At 44.8% G+C, this 15,219-nt stretch overlaps 1 protein-coding gene across 3 annotated transcripts in view; it reads left to right on the forward strand.

The window, feature by feature from the left end:
* Positions 1 to 15,219, forward strand: part of JMY (junction mediating and regulatory protein, p53 cofactor) — a 97,898-nt gene continuing 82,679 nt past the window's right edge. For all 3 annotated transcript variants that reach the window (XM_055298013.2, XM_055298014.2, XM_063612816.1), the window contains exon 1: positions 1 to 2,019. In XM_055298013.2, coding sequence (XP_055153988.1) covers positions 988 to 2,019 — 1,032 coding nt within the window. In that variant the 5' untranslated portion in view covers positions 1 to 987. The remainder of the gene's footprint in view (positions 2,020 to 15,219) is intronic.

A 15,219-nucleotide genomic window follows, 5' to 3' on the forward strand; every position in this document is an offset into this window, starting at 1 on the left:
AAGGGCATTCGAGGAGAACCTAACAGGCTGGGGGCGAGCCCCACAGAGTTCAGCACACCGTTCCCCGCGGCGACACGCTACTTCTGAACGCAGGAGCGACTCTCCGTCCGGGCTCCCTCCGGGAGAATGGAAGCAAATGTACATTCGAGGGGCTCAATACCTGGAATTCGAAACGTCTCAGTTCCTCCGCCTTAGTTCCTCTTTTCCCGGGTTCGGAGGCCACCTGTTCAGCAGGGCACACCTGCCACTCTCATCGCCCTCGGAGCCGGCAACCCGCCGACAGCGGGCTCCAGCCCGGGGGAACGGGAGGTTGCGCGGAAGGAAGAAGAGTCGGGAGCGCGGCCGCTCGCGGGCTGGCTCAGGGGACGCCGAGAGGAGGCGCCGGCGCGCGCGGGCGGGGTGCGCGCGCCGCCGCCGCCGCCGCCGCGTCACCGGCGTGCGGCACGTGCCCGTGTTTACGTCCCTCGTGGAGCCGCCGACGTCAGCAGTCGAATGGCAACATTGTGGCGATGCTGAGGCGCAGAGTTTAGGCGACTGGTTCATCAGTCTGGCCAGCTCCGGGCTTTCTGCGGCAGCAGCAGGGGCGGGGGCGGGGATCTTGACCTGGGCGAGCGACCGGGACGCAAACAGCGCCAGCCTGACCCCGCAGGACCCGCGCCTCACCTCCGGAGCGCCGCAGTCGCAGCTCCACGGCCTCGCGCGGGGGCGCTGCGGCAGCGCGGGGCTTGTAAACAGATCCGGCCGCAGGTGACCATGTGAACTACCTGCTCCCGGGACGCTTATTGTCCTTCTCTCGATCCACACCACAAAGGAGCTCGGCGGTCAGGGCGCGGAGGGACGGGCGAACGAGCGGGGAGAGCCGGCCGGCGCACTAAGATGGCTGAAGGCTCCCGGCGAGGGTGAGCGGGGGGCGCGGCGCAGCCAGCGGGGAGTCCTCGGGCGGGCCGGGCCGGCGGCCCTTCCCCGCGGCGAGAAGCCGGAGCCACCATGTCGTTCGCGCTGGAGGAGACGCTCGAGTCGGACTGGGTGGCTGTACGGCCCCATGTGTTCGACGAGCGCGAGAAGCACAAATTCGTCTTTATTGTGGCCTGGAACGAGATTGAGGGCAAGTTTGCCATAACCTGCCACAACCGGACGGCCCAGAGGCAGAGGAGCAGCTCCCGGGAGCAAGCGGGGGCGCGAGGGGCCGCCGAGGCCGGCGGAGCTGCGTCCGACGGGAGCCGCGGGCCCGGCAGCCCGGCGGGCAGGGGCCGGCCCGAGGCCACTGCCTCTGCAACTCTGGTTAGGAGCCCCGGGCCCCGGCGGAGCTCGGCCTGGGCGGAGGCCGGCTCTCCTCGGAGCACTCGCAGCCTTCTGGGGGACCCGCGGCTGCGGAGTCCTGGCAGCAAAGGGGCGGAGAGTCGTCTTAGGAGCCCAGTGCGGGCCAAACCCATCCCGGGTCAGAAAGCATCTGAAGCCGACGATGCGGCGGGGGCAGCTGCTGCAGCAGCGCGGCCGGCGCCCAGAGAGGCCCCGGTGTCCTCTGTACGGATAGTGAGCGCCTCTGGGACGGTCTCCGAGGAGATAGAGGTGCTGGAAATGGTGAAGGAGGACGAGGCGCCTCTGGCGCTCTCGGACGCGGAGCAGCCGCCGCCAGCCGCCGAGCTGGAGTCTCCGGCCGAAGAGTGCAGCTGGGCCGGACTGTTCTCTTTCCAGGACCTGCGCGCTGTGCACCAGCAGCTGTGCTCGGTGAACTCGCAGTTGGAGCCGTGTCTGCCGGTGTTCCCCGAGGAACCTTCGGGTATGTGGACTGTGCTGTTTGGGGGCGCCCCCGAGATGACCGAGCAGGAAATCGACACTCTGTGTTACCAGCTCCAGGTCTACCTGGGCCACGGCCTGGACACCTGCGGCTGGAAGATCCTCTCCCAGGTGCTCTTCACCGAGACCGATGATCCCGAGGAGTATTACGAAAGCCTCAGCGAGCTGCGGCAGAAGGGCTACGAAGAAGTACTTCAGCGGGCCAGGAAGCGCATCCAGGAGGTGAGTGAGTGAGCTCCTATTCTGGGCTCTACTGGTCGCATTTGGTTTACTGGCCAAACCAAAGGCTGGAGCCTCGGTCTCGGGTGTGCGCAGGTAGGACGGTTGCTTTTCTGGACAAGCGGAAACCAAGAGGGGTTCCTGATCTACCTTGCCCTTCATCCCTCTGGGTGGCTGCTTAATTGACTCTCTGAAGGACCTTCGTCTTTATTTCCTCTCTCATTTATCAAAAGTAGTAAGTGCGCTCTGTGTACTACTCAGTACTGGTAATGCGCAATTAAAGCCTCTCAGAAAATGTTCTGTAAGCATACGCTACATAAGCATTTTTCTACCCCTAAAGCTCTTCCAGCAATAACTGCCCAGATATCAACTCTTCTTTGTCTGTGTCACCTTTATTTAAAATAGTTTGTCTTACGGAGCAAAGTTGATCTGTTTTGATTCTTCTTTGTGCAGTGTGCCAACCTACGCAAATTTTAAATTCATTTTTAAACGAGTGACCTAAGTGAAAAAGCACCTAGTGACTATCGGATGCAAATTTATTTTTAAAGGTTTTTTAGAAGTGTTTTGTTTCTTTTTTTTTTTTTTTTAAGACTACCTCAGGTCTTTACAGATGGCTCAGGTTTCATTCCTGTTTTAGGGAGAAGTAAAGATTCTAGGCAGGAATGTTCGTTGTATTTTTGTACTTACTGTAGAAGTACAAAAGCTTTTTCAAACTAATCCTTAAAATAAAAAAAAAGGAAAAAAAGGGTCTGAATGGGTATACATATGGGGCTCTAGAATGTGTAGGAAATGTGTAATTCATGCCTGCTCACTAGCTTCTGCTGAAGGAACTTTACTAAAAAAGTCTTTTAAGATAGTTAGTTTTCCCTAATGGATACTACTACACGTAGTTTCTCAAAGCAAGTTACTGTTTTTACTGTTAATGCAATTAAGATTGGTGGAGAAATGCACCCCCGCCCCCCGCGCCTTTTTTTTTTTTTTTTTTTTTTTTTTTTTGGAAACAGTTTTGCTCCGTCTCCCAGGCTGGAGTGCAGTGGCACCATCTCGGCTCACTGCAGCCTCCGCCTCCCGGGTTCAAGCGATTCTCCTGCCTCAGACTCCTGAGTAGCTGGGAGTATAGGTGCGCGCCACCACGCCCGGCTAACACGTTAGCCCGGTTACTTTTTATATTTTTAGTAGAGACGGGGTTTCACCCTCTTGGCCAGGATGGTCTCGATTTCCTGACCTCGTGATCCGCCCGCCTCGGCCTCCCAAAGTGCTGGGATTACAGGCGTGAGCCACTGTGCCCGGCCTGAAATGCCCCTTTTAATGGTGTTTATATTCCTAAGATTGTGTTGTTATCTGCTTATGTATATATAATAGTTGAACCTTGTTGTTAGGCTGGGGAGCTAGAGCCTCATGTTTTTTTCGTAGAATATTAGATATTTTTCTTTATTAGACTTGAGTATTTAAGGAATGTTTGTTTCTCACTTATACCATAGTACTCTTACAACTTCCCGAATCCAGATTTTCACTCCTTCCTGTTGATTTACTGTATGCTAAATGTCACCCCCTATAACATGATCCTACAGTTCCAGGGATCTGTTTTTATTTCCCTTTTTTATCATCTCACTTCGGGAGTCTGTTCTACCTTAAATTATTTTGAAGGAAGTGACAAATCTTAAGTGACCACATGTATTCTCAGAAGTGTTTGGTTAATATTGGCCTGTATTTCTCTTAAACTGCAAGAACCGTTAGTGCTTCTTTCTCTTATTAGATTTACAGATATATTTTTTAAACTACATATTCTTAAAAATTCCTTAATGAGTGGGCCTGTCTGATTTTAACTTTTTGGATACTCAGAAAAAGCGACTGTCAGGCCGGTCGTGGTGGTTCATGCCTGTAATCCCAGCACTTTGGGAGGCCGAGGCGGGCGGATCACGAGGTCAGGAGATCGAGACCATCCTGGCTAACACAGTGAAACCTCGTCTCTACTAAAAATACAGAAGAAAAAATTAGCCAGGCGCGGTGGCGGGCGCCTGTAGTCCTAGCTACTGGGGAGGCTGAGGCAGGAGAATGGCGTGAACCCAGGAGGCGTAGCTTGCAGTGAGCTGAGATCATGCCAGTGCACTTGCCTGGGCGACAGAGCGAGACTCCGTCTCAAAAAAAAAAAAAAAAGAGAAAAAGCGACTGTCTCCGGTTTTTTAATTCAAATGAGTCAAAAGCTCTCAAAAAATATAATTTTCTAGAACTCTTTGAAAAGGGGATTGCATTTTTAAAAAGATGTGCTCCTAATTAAGGTTCTCTTGACCATAATGATTTATTTTCTTTAACAGAAAATTATACTTTTTTTTTTTTTTTCGAGACGGAGTCTCGCTCTGTCGCCCAGGCTGAAGCGATCTTGGCTCACTGCAACCTCTGCCTCCCGGATTCCAGTGATTCTCCTCCCTCAGCCTCCTGAGTAGCTGGGATTATAGGCGTGTGCCACCTTGCCCGGCTAATTTTTGTATTTTTAGTAGAGATGGGGTTTTACCATGTTGGCCAAGCTGGTCTCAAACTCCTGACCTGGTGATCCGCCTGCCTCAGCCTCCCAAAGTGCTGGAATTACAGGCGTGAGCCACTGCACCCAGCCTTTCCCCCCCCCCTCCAAACAGAGTTTTGCACTGTTGCCCAGGCTAGACTGTACTGGTGCAATCTCAGCTCACTGTAACTTCCACTTCCCGGGTTCAAGCAATTCTCCTTGCTCAGCCTCCCAAGTAGCTGTGATTACAGCCGCCCACCACCACGCCTGGCTAATTTTTGTATTTTTGTAGAGACAGGGTTTCCCAATGTTGGCCAGGCTGGTCTTGAACTCCTGACCTCAGGTGATCCGCCTGCCTCGGCCTACCAAAGTGCTAGGATTACAGTTGTGAACCACTGCACCCGGCAACTTCAATATTTGAAAAATAGCTATCAAGGACAACGAATAGTTTCAGTAATAATGCCTATCTTGACTTCTACTGGAAGATTGTGTCTTTAGATTATATTGGGGTAGGGAGGGAAGTGTGGTGTGATTGATTGGTGATGTCTGCCATGGGCATGATAATGAAAGTGTATAGGATGCTAGCCATGTATTTGTCTTCAGCTAATTAAATTTAACTTTGCTTTCTTAATAGTTTGCAGTAACATTTTTAAGGTAACATTTTTATAGAAGTTGTGTCATGTTTGTGTTATTCTGTTGACTTAGTTTGTGGAATTGGCTATAGCTTTTCAAGCTAGGTTTACCTGATAAATCAAATACATTCTTGAGGATATGTTACTTTTGAGGATATGTTACTTAGAATACTTAGTGCTTCGGTCACTTAGAATACTTAGTCCTTTTCCTTCTTTCATTTCTATGAATCTATTTTTTGGTCTTTTTTCCTACAGTATTCCTTTCCCTGTCCATTTAAAAGTTTCAATTTAAAATCACCTGTTTTTGTTCAAAATGGTTAGTAAATTGTTGAAAGGTTTGTGTTTGTTTTTAATAGAACAGACTGTACAACTAGATTGTAAGCTTTTCGAGGTCCTTCGCTTTGACAATACCTTGGAACTCTCTTCTTTGCCACCCCTAGTTCAGGACCACACATCTTGTGAGCACTCTTAATTAGTGGATAAAGGAAAATAGAGAAGTTTTTAAAATTAATTTATTCTTATTATTGCAAGAATTTAAAGGACTTAGAAGATGTGTCCTTTTAGTGTGAAGTTGTAAGTAAAATTTTTATAAATTGATAAGTGTAAATTCCTCAAAGGACAGTGTTTTTAAAACGAGGAGAAATTTTTTTTTAGTACTTCAAAGGGAAATTTCTTAAAACATAAATAAATTCCTCAGTAAGAGGTTTTTTACCTGGGAATGGTGAATTCCCTGTAAGAGGGGCTATGGATGGGTTTTAATGGGGTGTCCTGCCGAGTTTTATATGTGTGGGCATGTGTGCATCTTAGAGAGAAAGGCAATAATGTGAGTCACAGGAATGTTTTGGTTTCACAGTGCATTTAAAACTTATGTTATGCTCTAATGTACAGTATACTTCTTAGGGGCTAAATCCAAGTGAAAGGTGAAATTTGTTACTGGTATGTTTGCCTTTGGACTTTTACAAGAGTTTACTATTGGAAGCAGTATTTATACAGTAGGCACTGAATCAGTCCTTAAATGAATGCAGGTGCCACCAAGACCTCTTTGAACAGTTTTCAGCAGTAGCCTTGGTTGTTGGTCAGAGCTGAGGTTTGTATTAGTGTGTGTGCGTTGGCGGCCCATACTGCAGCTTAGGTTTGACCTGGATTTTATAAATAATGGTTTCTGTATAAGGACAGCTATTCTCGAGATGATTAACTGTGGTGCTTTAGATAGTAAACCTTAATTATGGTGGTAGGCTTGATTAAGATCTAATCATCAGTGTTCATTTTGGAATTTATTATGTTTATAAAGATGTGCTCAATTCTAACTTCTCTTCTGTTGAAACCACGGTTTGGAAGTAGCATGTGTTTTCAAAATTATCCATGTAAGCCACTTAATAGCCTGTTGAGTGAGTGGAGTCAAAAAGACCTAGGTTGAAAATAGGACTCACCACTTCTGATGACCTGCTTAGTTATTTAACCTCTTTTAAAAAGGAAAGTGGGGAAAATAAAGGATGTCTTAAGATTTAAGTAAGATGGTATAAGAAAGGGCCTAACAAAGTACCTGGCACTTACTAAAGAGGCTTTCAGGAAGTGTTATTTTCCCTTTTTTCATGTAACAAGGATTATCTGGTTTTCCATTCAGCCCTTTTTCTGGGGACTGTAACTAATATTTATTATTCACTATCTGTTGAGATCAGTGGGTGTTCTATATCTATTTTGCTGAGGCAGAAAATGAGACTTAAAGAGGTCCTGTGGCCTTTACCAAGGCTAAACAGCTGAGTAACCAAGCTCCGATGAAAGCCTAGATTTGTCTTAATCCAAATGTGTGCCTTTTCTGCCATGCCTGTGGCCTGTTGGGGTTCTTAATCCAAGGGACTGTATTCCTTCCTTAAAGAGAAAGGATGTCAGTCTTTACTCTTGAGAATTGGGGAGTGGTATTATTTTAAAATGCAGTCAGTTCAGTAATGACTTTTTTTTTTTTTTTTTTTTTAAGACAGTGTCTCACTCTGTTGCCCAGGCTGGAGTACAATGGCACAATCTCAGCTCACTGCAACCTCCGCCTCCCAAGTTCAAGCAATTCTTTTGCTTCAGCCTCCTAGTAGCTGGGATTACACGTGCATGCAACCACTCAATAATTGCTTTTGATTTGGGATAACTCATTTCAAATTAATTATGACAAGCATAATTAGGGCAGTCTGAATGTTGTGTTTTAGAGAAAGGTGTTGCCTAGTGGTGCAAGGATAGGTTTATGTTAGAGAAGAGTGCCCAATCGTGGGGAGGTTTTTTGTTTTGTTTTTGTATCTTAATGGCTAAGCCGGAAAACAGCTCCTGACTTCTGAGGTTATTTAACTGAAGGGGCAAGGAGCTGTAGGAGGAAGTTTTGTTTAACAAGAGTCCTCCCAAGGACACCTTTGGGTCCTTAGAAAATAACTTTCCTAATTTTCTTGAAAACCTAAGATTAGTTATAAAACTCATGCCCTGATGAAACCCCAGCTATATACATTAGAGAAATGACGGTACTTTAGGAGTCTTGGGACGCCACCTGTCTTTCACTGGGCCAGCAAGCCATGACCCATGATTACGTATAAATAAATGGTAGAAGCAGGCTGCTGTTTATAGGGAAGGATATAATATGATTGCAATGGAGAGAGCTGTTCTGTCTGGCAGTTCTCGACTGCATTGACTGGAAGTATTGAAAAATAAGATATTACATGTTGAGGACATATGGGAGCTGTAGACTTTTAAGACAGAGGATATGTCAACATTGTAGCTTGATGCCTTGTCTAACCATGTTATACTCCCATGAAAATATTGCAAACTGCTCTTTGACTGTAAAATACAGTTAAAGAATAATGAAACTAAGTGAATTTGTGGGATTCTTAAAGTATTGATGAAAGACTTGAAAGTTGGAAACATTTACAATATTTTGATGCTAATCATTTTCTTCAATCCTGTACCCAAATGTACTTTTAGACAGTTTTTTGCATCACTGAAAAAGATATAAGTATAGAAAAATGAATATATGCTTCTAGTTTAGAGCTTCTATAAAACAAAAACATGGAGCCTGGTAGCAGGACGTCAGCCTTCTTGGTAATTAATTTGTGTAATGGTTTCTCTGCTTGCCACTTAACATCACAAGATGCCCAGTCCACCAGATACTTCTTTCTTTTTCCTTTTTTTTTTTTTTTTTTTTTTTGCGACAGTCTTGCTCTGTCACCCAGGCTGGAGTGCAGTGATATGAGCTCGGCTCACTGCAGCCTCCACTGCCCGGCTTCTAGTGATTCTCCTGCCTCAGCCTCCTGAGTAACTGGGATTACAAGCATGTGCCACCACACCTGGCTAATTTTTGTATTTTTAGTAGAGACGGGGTTTCACCATGTTGGCCAGGCTGGTCTCGAACTCCTGACCTCAAGTGATCCACCTGCTTCGGCCTCCCACAGTGCTGGGATTACAAGCATGAGCCACCACGCCTGGCCCAGATACTTCATAGACATGAAGTCTGGGAATGTTTCCTCCTTGCTAAAATGAGATTAACTTAGACAACACTTCAGTGATATTATTATAAGGGAGTGTGTATGTGTGTCTGAGAGAGATGGGGAGAGAAGGGAGAAGATGGCTGGGAAAATTGGTTTGTCAAACATAGCAGCTGCTGTATTTGAATTAGCCATCTTATCTTTGCAAATTCTCACATATAATTTTAATCGATCTGTTAACCTTCTCCATTGTTGCTTTATTTGACCTTTCATTAACTGTAAAATATTTTTGACAGTAGGTCTTGAAAGCACAAGATGAGCCCTCTGTTGCTCCATTGATGGTTAAATGTATGTGCGCCTATTTTTTTTTGTAACGAGAAGTTTCCTGTGGCTCTTTTCACTCTCTAAAAGGCCAGGGCCTGCTTCCTCTGAATCTGCCTGATTCACTCAGTTGTTGGTAGGAGAAAAATTATTAAGTTCCAAGGGTAAGAGATATAGGCACTGAAGACTAAATAATAGTTCTTGTAACTATTTGGTTTTTTTTTTGGTAGAGATGGTGAAGTTCATTTGGTTTTTCAGGCTTCTTGTAGGGGACTTGATAATACCAAGTAGCCTTAACACAGCATATCTAAGTTATTAAACTGCATAGGGGCAGAGAAGAATTTATTCAGCAAAAGGCCAGAAAATTTTAAGTTGTTTTCCTAAATGTGGGGGATTGTCCTTTATGTTTGTCCTTGAATTTTAAATTAAATATAATTACAATTCTATATAGTAGACTCTTTTTCAGACTGTAGCGAAGGTTCTATAAAATGGGCTGTGAGATAATAGGGCTGATGGATTACACATTTCACAGAGGAGGATTTTTAAGGATAAATGTATGAAGTTACTTTAATGATTTGGAGTTTTATTTGTAACTTTCAGGTTTGAGAGTAGTGGCTAGGGTCTTAGTTTTTCAACAAATAGTAATATAGGCACTGGGAAAATGCAGTGATGAACACTGTTTCTTTGGGAAGAAATTTTAAATAAAATTGGTCATGAAGTTATCCTGGCGCTTGGAGTTAGTTGAGGCAGGGTGCTTTTTCAGAAGCATCCCACTACACTGTCTTGAGTGCTTCATGGAAAAAAAAAAAATTAAGTGGATATGGCTCGGGAAAAATCTGTGTTTTTGTCCTGATTGTAATACAAGTTGTTTGACCTTAGGCTGTTAACTAGCCTTTTTGGTCCTTAGTTTTTAGTTTATAAAGTGAGGTAAGTATAGCCTCTTTTTAAAGGACCCACAGTAGTTGACAGGCACAGTGTGGCAAGGGTTGGGACCTGAGCAACTTGGTTTTTTTTTTTTCTTTTTTTGAGACGATGCCTCACTGTCGCCCAGACTGGAGTGCAGTGGCGTGATTTTGGCTCACTGCAACCTCTGCCTCCCAGGTTCAAATGATTATTCTGCCTCAGTCTCCTGAGTAGCTGGGATTACAGGCATCTGCCACCATACCCAGCTAATTTTTGTATTTTTAGTAGAGACAGGTTTTCACTATGTTGGCCAGGCTGGTCTTGAACTCCTAAACTCAGGTATCCGTCTGCCTCAGTCTCCCAAAGTTCTGGGATTACAGGTGTGAACCACTGCACCCGGCCTGTATTCAGGTTTAGATCTCCCTGCAGTAAGATGACTGTTGAAATCACAGCACTTTTAATATTACTAGTGTTTTTAGGCTTTGAGAAAGCCTAAATTCACTTTGAAGTACAGAGGGCATTTGAATATGGCAATAGTGTTTCGTTTTGTGCGTGTTTATCCTCACATCCTTACATTATTCATTACCTATACTTCAAATTTTCTGTTCTTTTTTCACTTCTTCCTGTGGTTTTTAGTATTAAAACTGCTTTTCTAATCAGTTTTTGATAACTGAAAGTTATACTTGCAAAGTAAATGCTTACTTATTAAAATAATTTCTCTAAGCCTATCTTTCTCCTTGCCATCTTATCTAGATGAGTTTCTATCCACACCTATGGGGCCATAACTGGAGTGTGTATAAGGATGTATATAAGAAGTTTTCAATAACTGCAATAGTTAGTTAACCTTTATTGAATGCATACTGTGGGCCAAGCACTTTACAGAGATCTTTGTGTACATTATCTCAGTTAACACGTAGATCAGACAGTAAGAGGTAGGATGCAAGTGAGTTTGAGACCTGACTTCTCCCTGTTAATATCTGTGATTTTGGGCAAGTTACCTGATGCAGTGCCTTAGCTTCTTCATCTGTAGAGAGATTAATACTGCTGCCTCATAGAGTGATTTAAAAATAGGTATGTTGGCCGGGCACAGTGTCTCATGCCTGTAATCCCAGCACTTTGGGAGGCCGAGGCAGGCAGATCCTGAGGTCAGGAGTTTGAGAATAGCCTGGCCAACATGGTAAAACCCTGTCTCTACTAAAAATGCGAAAATTAGCTGGGTGTGGTATCAGACACCTGTAATCCCAGCTAACTTGAGAGGCTGAGGCAGGAGAATCACTTGAACCCGGCAGGTAGAGGTTGCAGTGAGCCGAGATCATGTCACTGCACTCTAGCCTGGGCGACAGAGCAAGACTCCATCTCAAAAAAAAAAAAGTATGTTATAAAGCACTCAGAACAGTGCCTGGCATCTAGTAAACACTTGATAAATCTAAACTTTGATTAATATTTATGCCTACCTAAGAGATAAGGATTTTGCAGCAGAGGTAGAGAATTGGTAAATTTGCCTACATATCATATCTATTGTATGAGAGAACGGGATTCAAATCCAAGCCTGCCTTGTTAACCACTGGACTGTCTGCATCCCTGTAGAAAGAGAGTGAGGGTAAGTGATAAATTTAAATGTTGTCCAATTGAAATATATGCTCAGTGTCTCAACAGTAGACAAAAGCAATAGTGCTTAGCTGATGATGTTTTTGGAAAACCTTAATTATATGCATATACTGTAATTACCTTTTTTGTTTGAGATTAGAGAATGATGCAATCCCAAAGGAGGCTACTTTATTTTTCCTTTTTATTTTTTGAGATGGAGTCTCGCTCTGTCACCCAGGCTGGAGTGCAGTGGTGCCATCTTGGCTCAGTGCAACCTCCGCCTCCCAGATTCAAGCAGTTCTTCCACTTCAGCCTCTTGAGTAGCTGGGATTACAGGTGCACGCCACCATGTCCAACTGATTTTTTGTATTTTTAGTAGAAACAGGGTTTCGCCATGTTGGCCAGGCTGGTCTCGAACTCCTGGCCTCAAGTGATTTGCCCGCCTCGGCCTCCCAGAGTGCTGGGATTATAGGCATGAGCACCACACCTGGCCAGGAGGCTACTTTAAATTTGTGCCTCTGTGTATGATGCATAAAGCTCTAATGTGATTCAGAATGCACATGCCTTTCTTATACAGACTCATTTATAGGAATATAATTTTTTCATAACCATAGGAAGAACAAATTTTATACTAATGTCTAAATACTGTGTTACAAATTCTATAGTAAACTGGCCAAGAGTGAGTTATTTTAGACAATATAATTTTCTTTAAAAATTGGCAGATGTATTTTATTTGAAATAATTTATGGCCCAGTGCAGGGGCTCACACCTGAAGTCCCAGCACTTCAGGAGGCCAAGGCAAGAGGATAACTTGAGCCCAGCCTGGGCAACATGGCGAGACCTCATCTCTATAAAAAAAATTTAAAAATTAGCAAAGAATGGTGGTCCTAGCTACTTAGGAGGCTGTTGTGTCAGGATCGCTTGAGCTTGAGAAGTTGAGGCTGCAGTGAGCCATGATTGTGCTACTGCACTCCAGCCTGGGTAATAAAGCAAGACCTTATCTCAAAAATAAAAAAATTACTGTCTCCCAGGAACATTTCCTAATTTTTTGGCCCTCACAGCAGACTAGGAAGTTTGGTATATTCTAAACTGAGGCCTGAAATGTACCTCTTTTCTATCAGTTTTTTTTTTTTTTTTTTTTTTTTTTGAGACAAGGTCTCACTCTGTCACCCAGGCTGGCGTGTAGTGGCGTGATCTCGGTTCACTGCAGCCTCAACTTCTCGGGTTCAAGTGATTCTCCAACTTCAACCTTGTAGTCTGAAGTAGTTGGGACTACAGGCACGTGCCACCACACCTGGCTAATTTTTTGTATTTTTTTGTTGTTGTTGAAACAGGATTTTGCCATGTTGCCCACACTGGTCTCAGTCTCCTGAGCTCAAGCCGTCTGCCTGCCTCAGTCTCCCAAAGTATTGGGATTACAAACGTGAGCCACCATGCCCGGCCCCTGCTATCACTTTTATTTCCTTTTTATTTTGTTTATTTATTTATTTATTTTTTGAGGCGAAGTCTTGCTCTGTTGCCCAGGATGGAGTGTAGTGGCACGATCTCGGCTCACTGCAACTTCCACCTCCAAGGTTCGAGCAATTATCCTGCCTCAGCCTCCCAAGTAGCTGGGATTACAGGCACCCGCCACCATGCCCGGATAACTTTTGTATTTTTTTATTTTATTTTATTTTTGACACAGAGTGTCACTCTGCTGCTCAGGCTGGAGTGCAGTGGCAGAATCTTGGCTCACTGCAACCTCCACCTCCCAGGTTCAGGTGTTTCTTCTGCCTCTGCCTCCTGAGTAGCTGGGACTACAGGTGTGCACCACCACACCTGGCTAATTTTTTTTTTTTTTTTTTTTTTTTTTTTTTTTTTTGAGAAGGAGTCTCACTCTTTCACCCAGGCTGGAGTGCAGTGGTGCTATCTCGGCTCATTGCAGGCTCCACCCCCCGGGGTTCACGCCATTCTCCTGCCTCAGCCTCCCGCGTAGCTGGGACTACAGGCTCCCGCCACCTTGCCCGGCTAATTTTTTGTATTTTTAGTAGAGATGGGGTTTCACCATGTTAGCCAGGATGGTCTCGATCTCCTGACCTCGTGATCCACCCGCCTCAGCCTCCGAAAGTGCTGGGATTACAGGCGTGAGCCACCGCACCCGGCCAAATTTTTGTATTTTTAATAGAGATGGGGTTTCACCATACTGGCCTGCCTGGTCTGGAACTCCTGACCTCATGATCTGCCCGCCTTGGCCTCCCAAAGTGCTGAGATTACAGGCGTGAGCCACCTCGCCTGACCTTTTAACTTTTGTATTTTTAGTAGAGACGGGATTTCACCAAGTTGGCCAGGCTGGTCTCAAACTCCTGGCCTTATTTCCATTTTAAATAGTCCATAACATTTAATCTTGTACTTTCCCCCCTTGTTTTTGAGACAGAGTCTCCCTGTGTCACCGAAGCTGGAGTGCAGTGGCACGGTCTCGGCTCACTGCAGCCTCTGCCTCCCAGGTGCAAGCAATTCTCCTGCCTCAGCCTCCCAAGTAGCTGGGGTTACAGGTGCGTGCTACCACACCCAGCTAAGTTTTTTGTATTTTTAGTAGAGATGGGGTTTCACCATGTTGGCCAGGCTGATCTCAAACTCCTGACCTCAGGTGATCCACCCGCCAAAGTGCTGGGATTACAAGCTTGAGCCACCGCGCCGGCCTCCTTCTTATAATTATAGTAAATAATTATGTCACCTCAGTCCCATATAGAAAAAAAAAAAGGTTTCTTACTAACAATTTTTGTGACTAGTCCAGAAGGGAGGACAGTTAAGGATGTTAATTTCTTACTTTATTTTCAGTTTAGAAATCCTACCTCTTTATGTTTAAGAGAGGGTCTTGTTCTGTCAATGCAGGCTGGAATGCAGTGGTGCCGTCATGGCTCACTGTAGCCTTGATCTCCTGGGCTCTAGTGATCCTCCCGCCTCAGTCTCTGGAGTAGCTGGGACTACAGGTGTGTACCACCACGTCTGACTGACTTTTTAATTTTTATTTTGTAGAGAAGAGGTCTCACTGTGTCACCTAGGCTGGTCTCAAACTCCTGAGTTCAACTTATCCTCCCGCCTTGCCCTACCAAATTTCTGAGACTACAGACATGAGCCACTGTGCCTACCCTTTTTTTTTTCCTCTTATTAGGTGATGTAAATTTTGGTAGTGGGGTTGTTAATGAAAAGGTTATGAAAAGTAGGGTTAAAGAAATGAAGGACTAAGAAAAAGGGTGTGAATTAACTTCATTATTGTTATTTTGTGTTTTTAGTAGAGATGGAGTTCTGCCATATTGGCCAGGCTGGTCTCAAACTCCTGAGCTCAAGCAGTCCTCCGGCCTTGGCCTCCCAAAGTGCTGGGATTACAGGTGTGAGCCACCATGCCTGCCCTTGTGAATTAATTTTAGAGTAGCAGTATTTACACTTGAAAATTTCATGGGAATGAATAACATTAGTTTGCTAAAAGGAGATGATATGCCAGCTCACAGTGAAGCTGCCTAGATGCTTGCTTTTGTAAACAGTATGTTATCAAGTCACTGGCTCCCTGTATAGCATTGGAGTTGGCTCTTGAGCAGGTTTTACTCTACATTGAGCCTTATGAGATCCATAACTTGAAGTAAGACTGTTTTATTTCTTGGTAGAAATTATCTTAAAGGAGATGAATAGAGGAACAGGTATTTATCTGAAGTATCAGCATGTTTTTGGATTTAAAAATTGAAAACTGGAAGGAATTTCAAAATTGAGTAATGTTTTTCTCTTTTCATTTTGTCTAACTGCACCATTCCCCAGTTACTCTATTCAGGTT

The sequence above is a fragment of the Symphalangus syndactylus genome, chromosome 11, assembly GCF_028878055.3.
Source record: "Symphalangus syndactylus isolate Jambi chromosome 11, NHGRI_mSymSyn1-v2.1_pri, whole genome shotgun sequence".
In the NCBI taxonomy this organism is placed as follows: Eukaryota; Metazoa; Chordata; class Mammalia; order Primates; family Hylobatidae; genus Symphalangus; species Symphalangus syndactylus.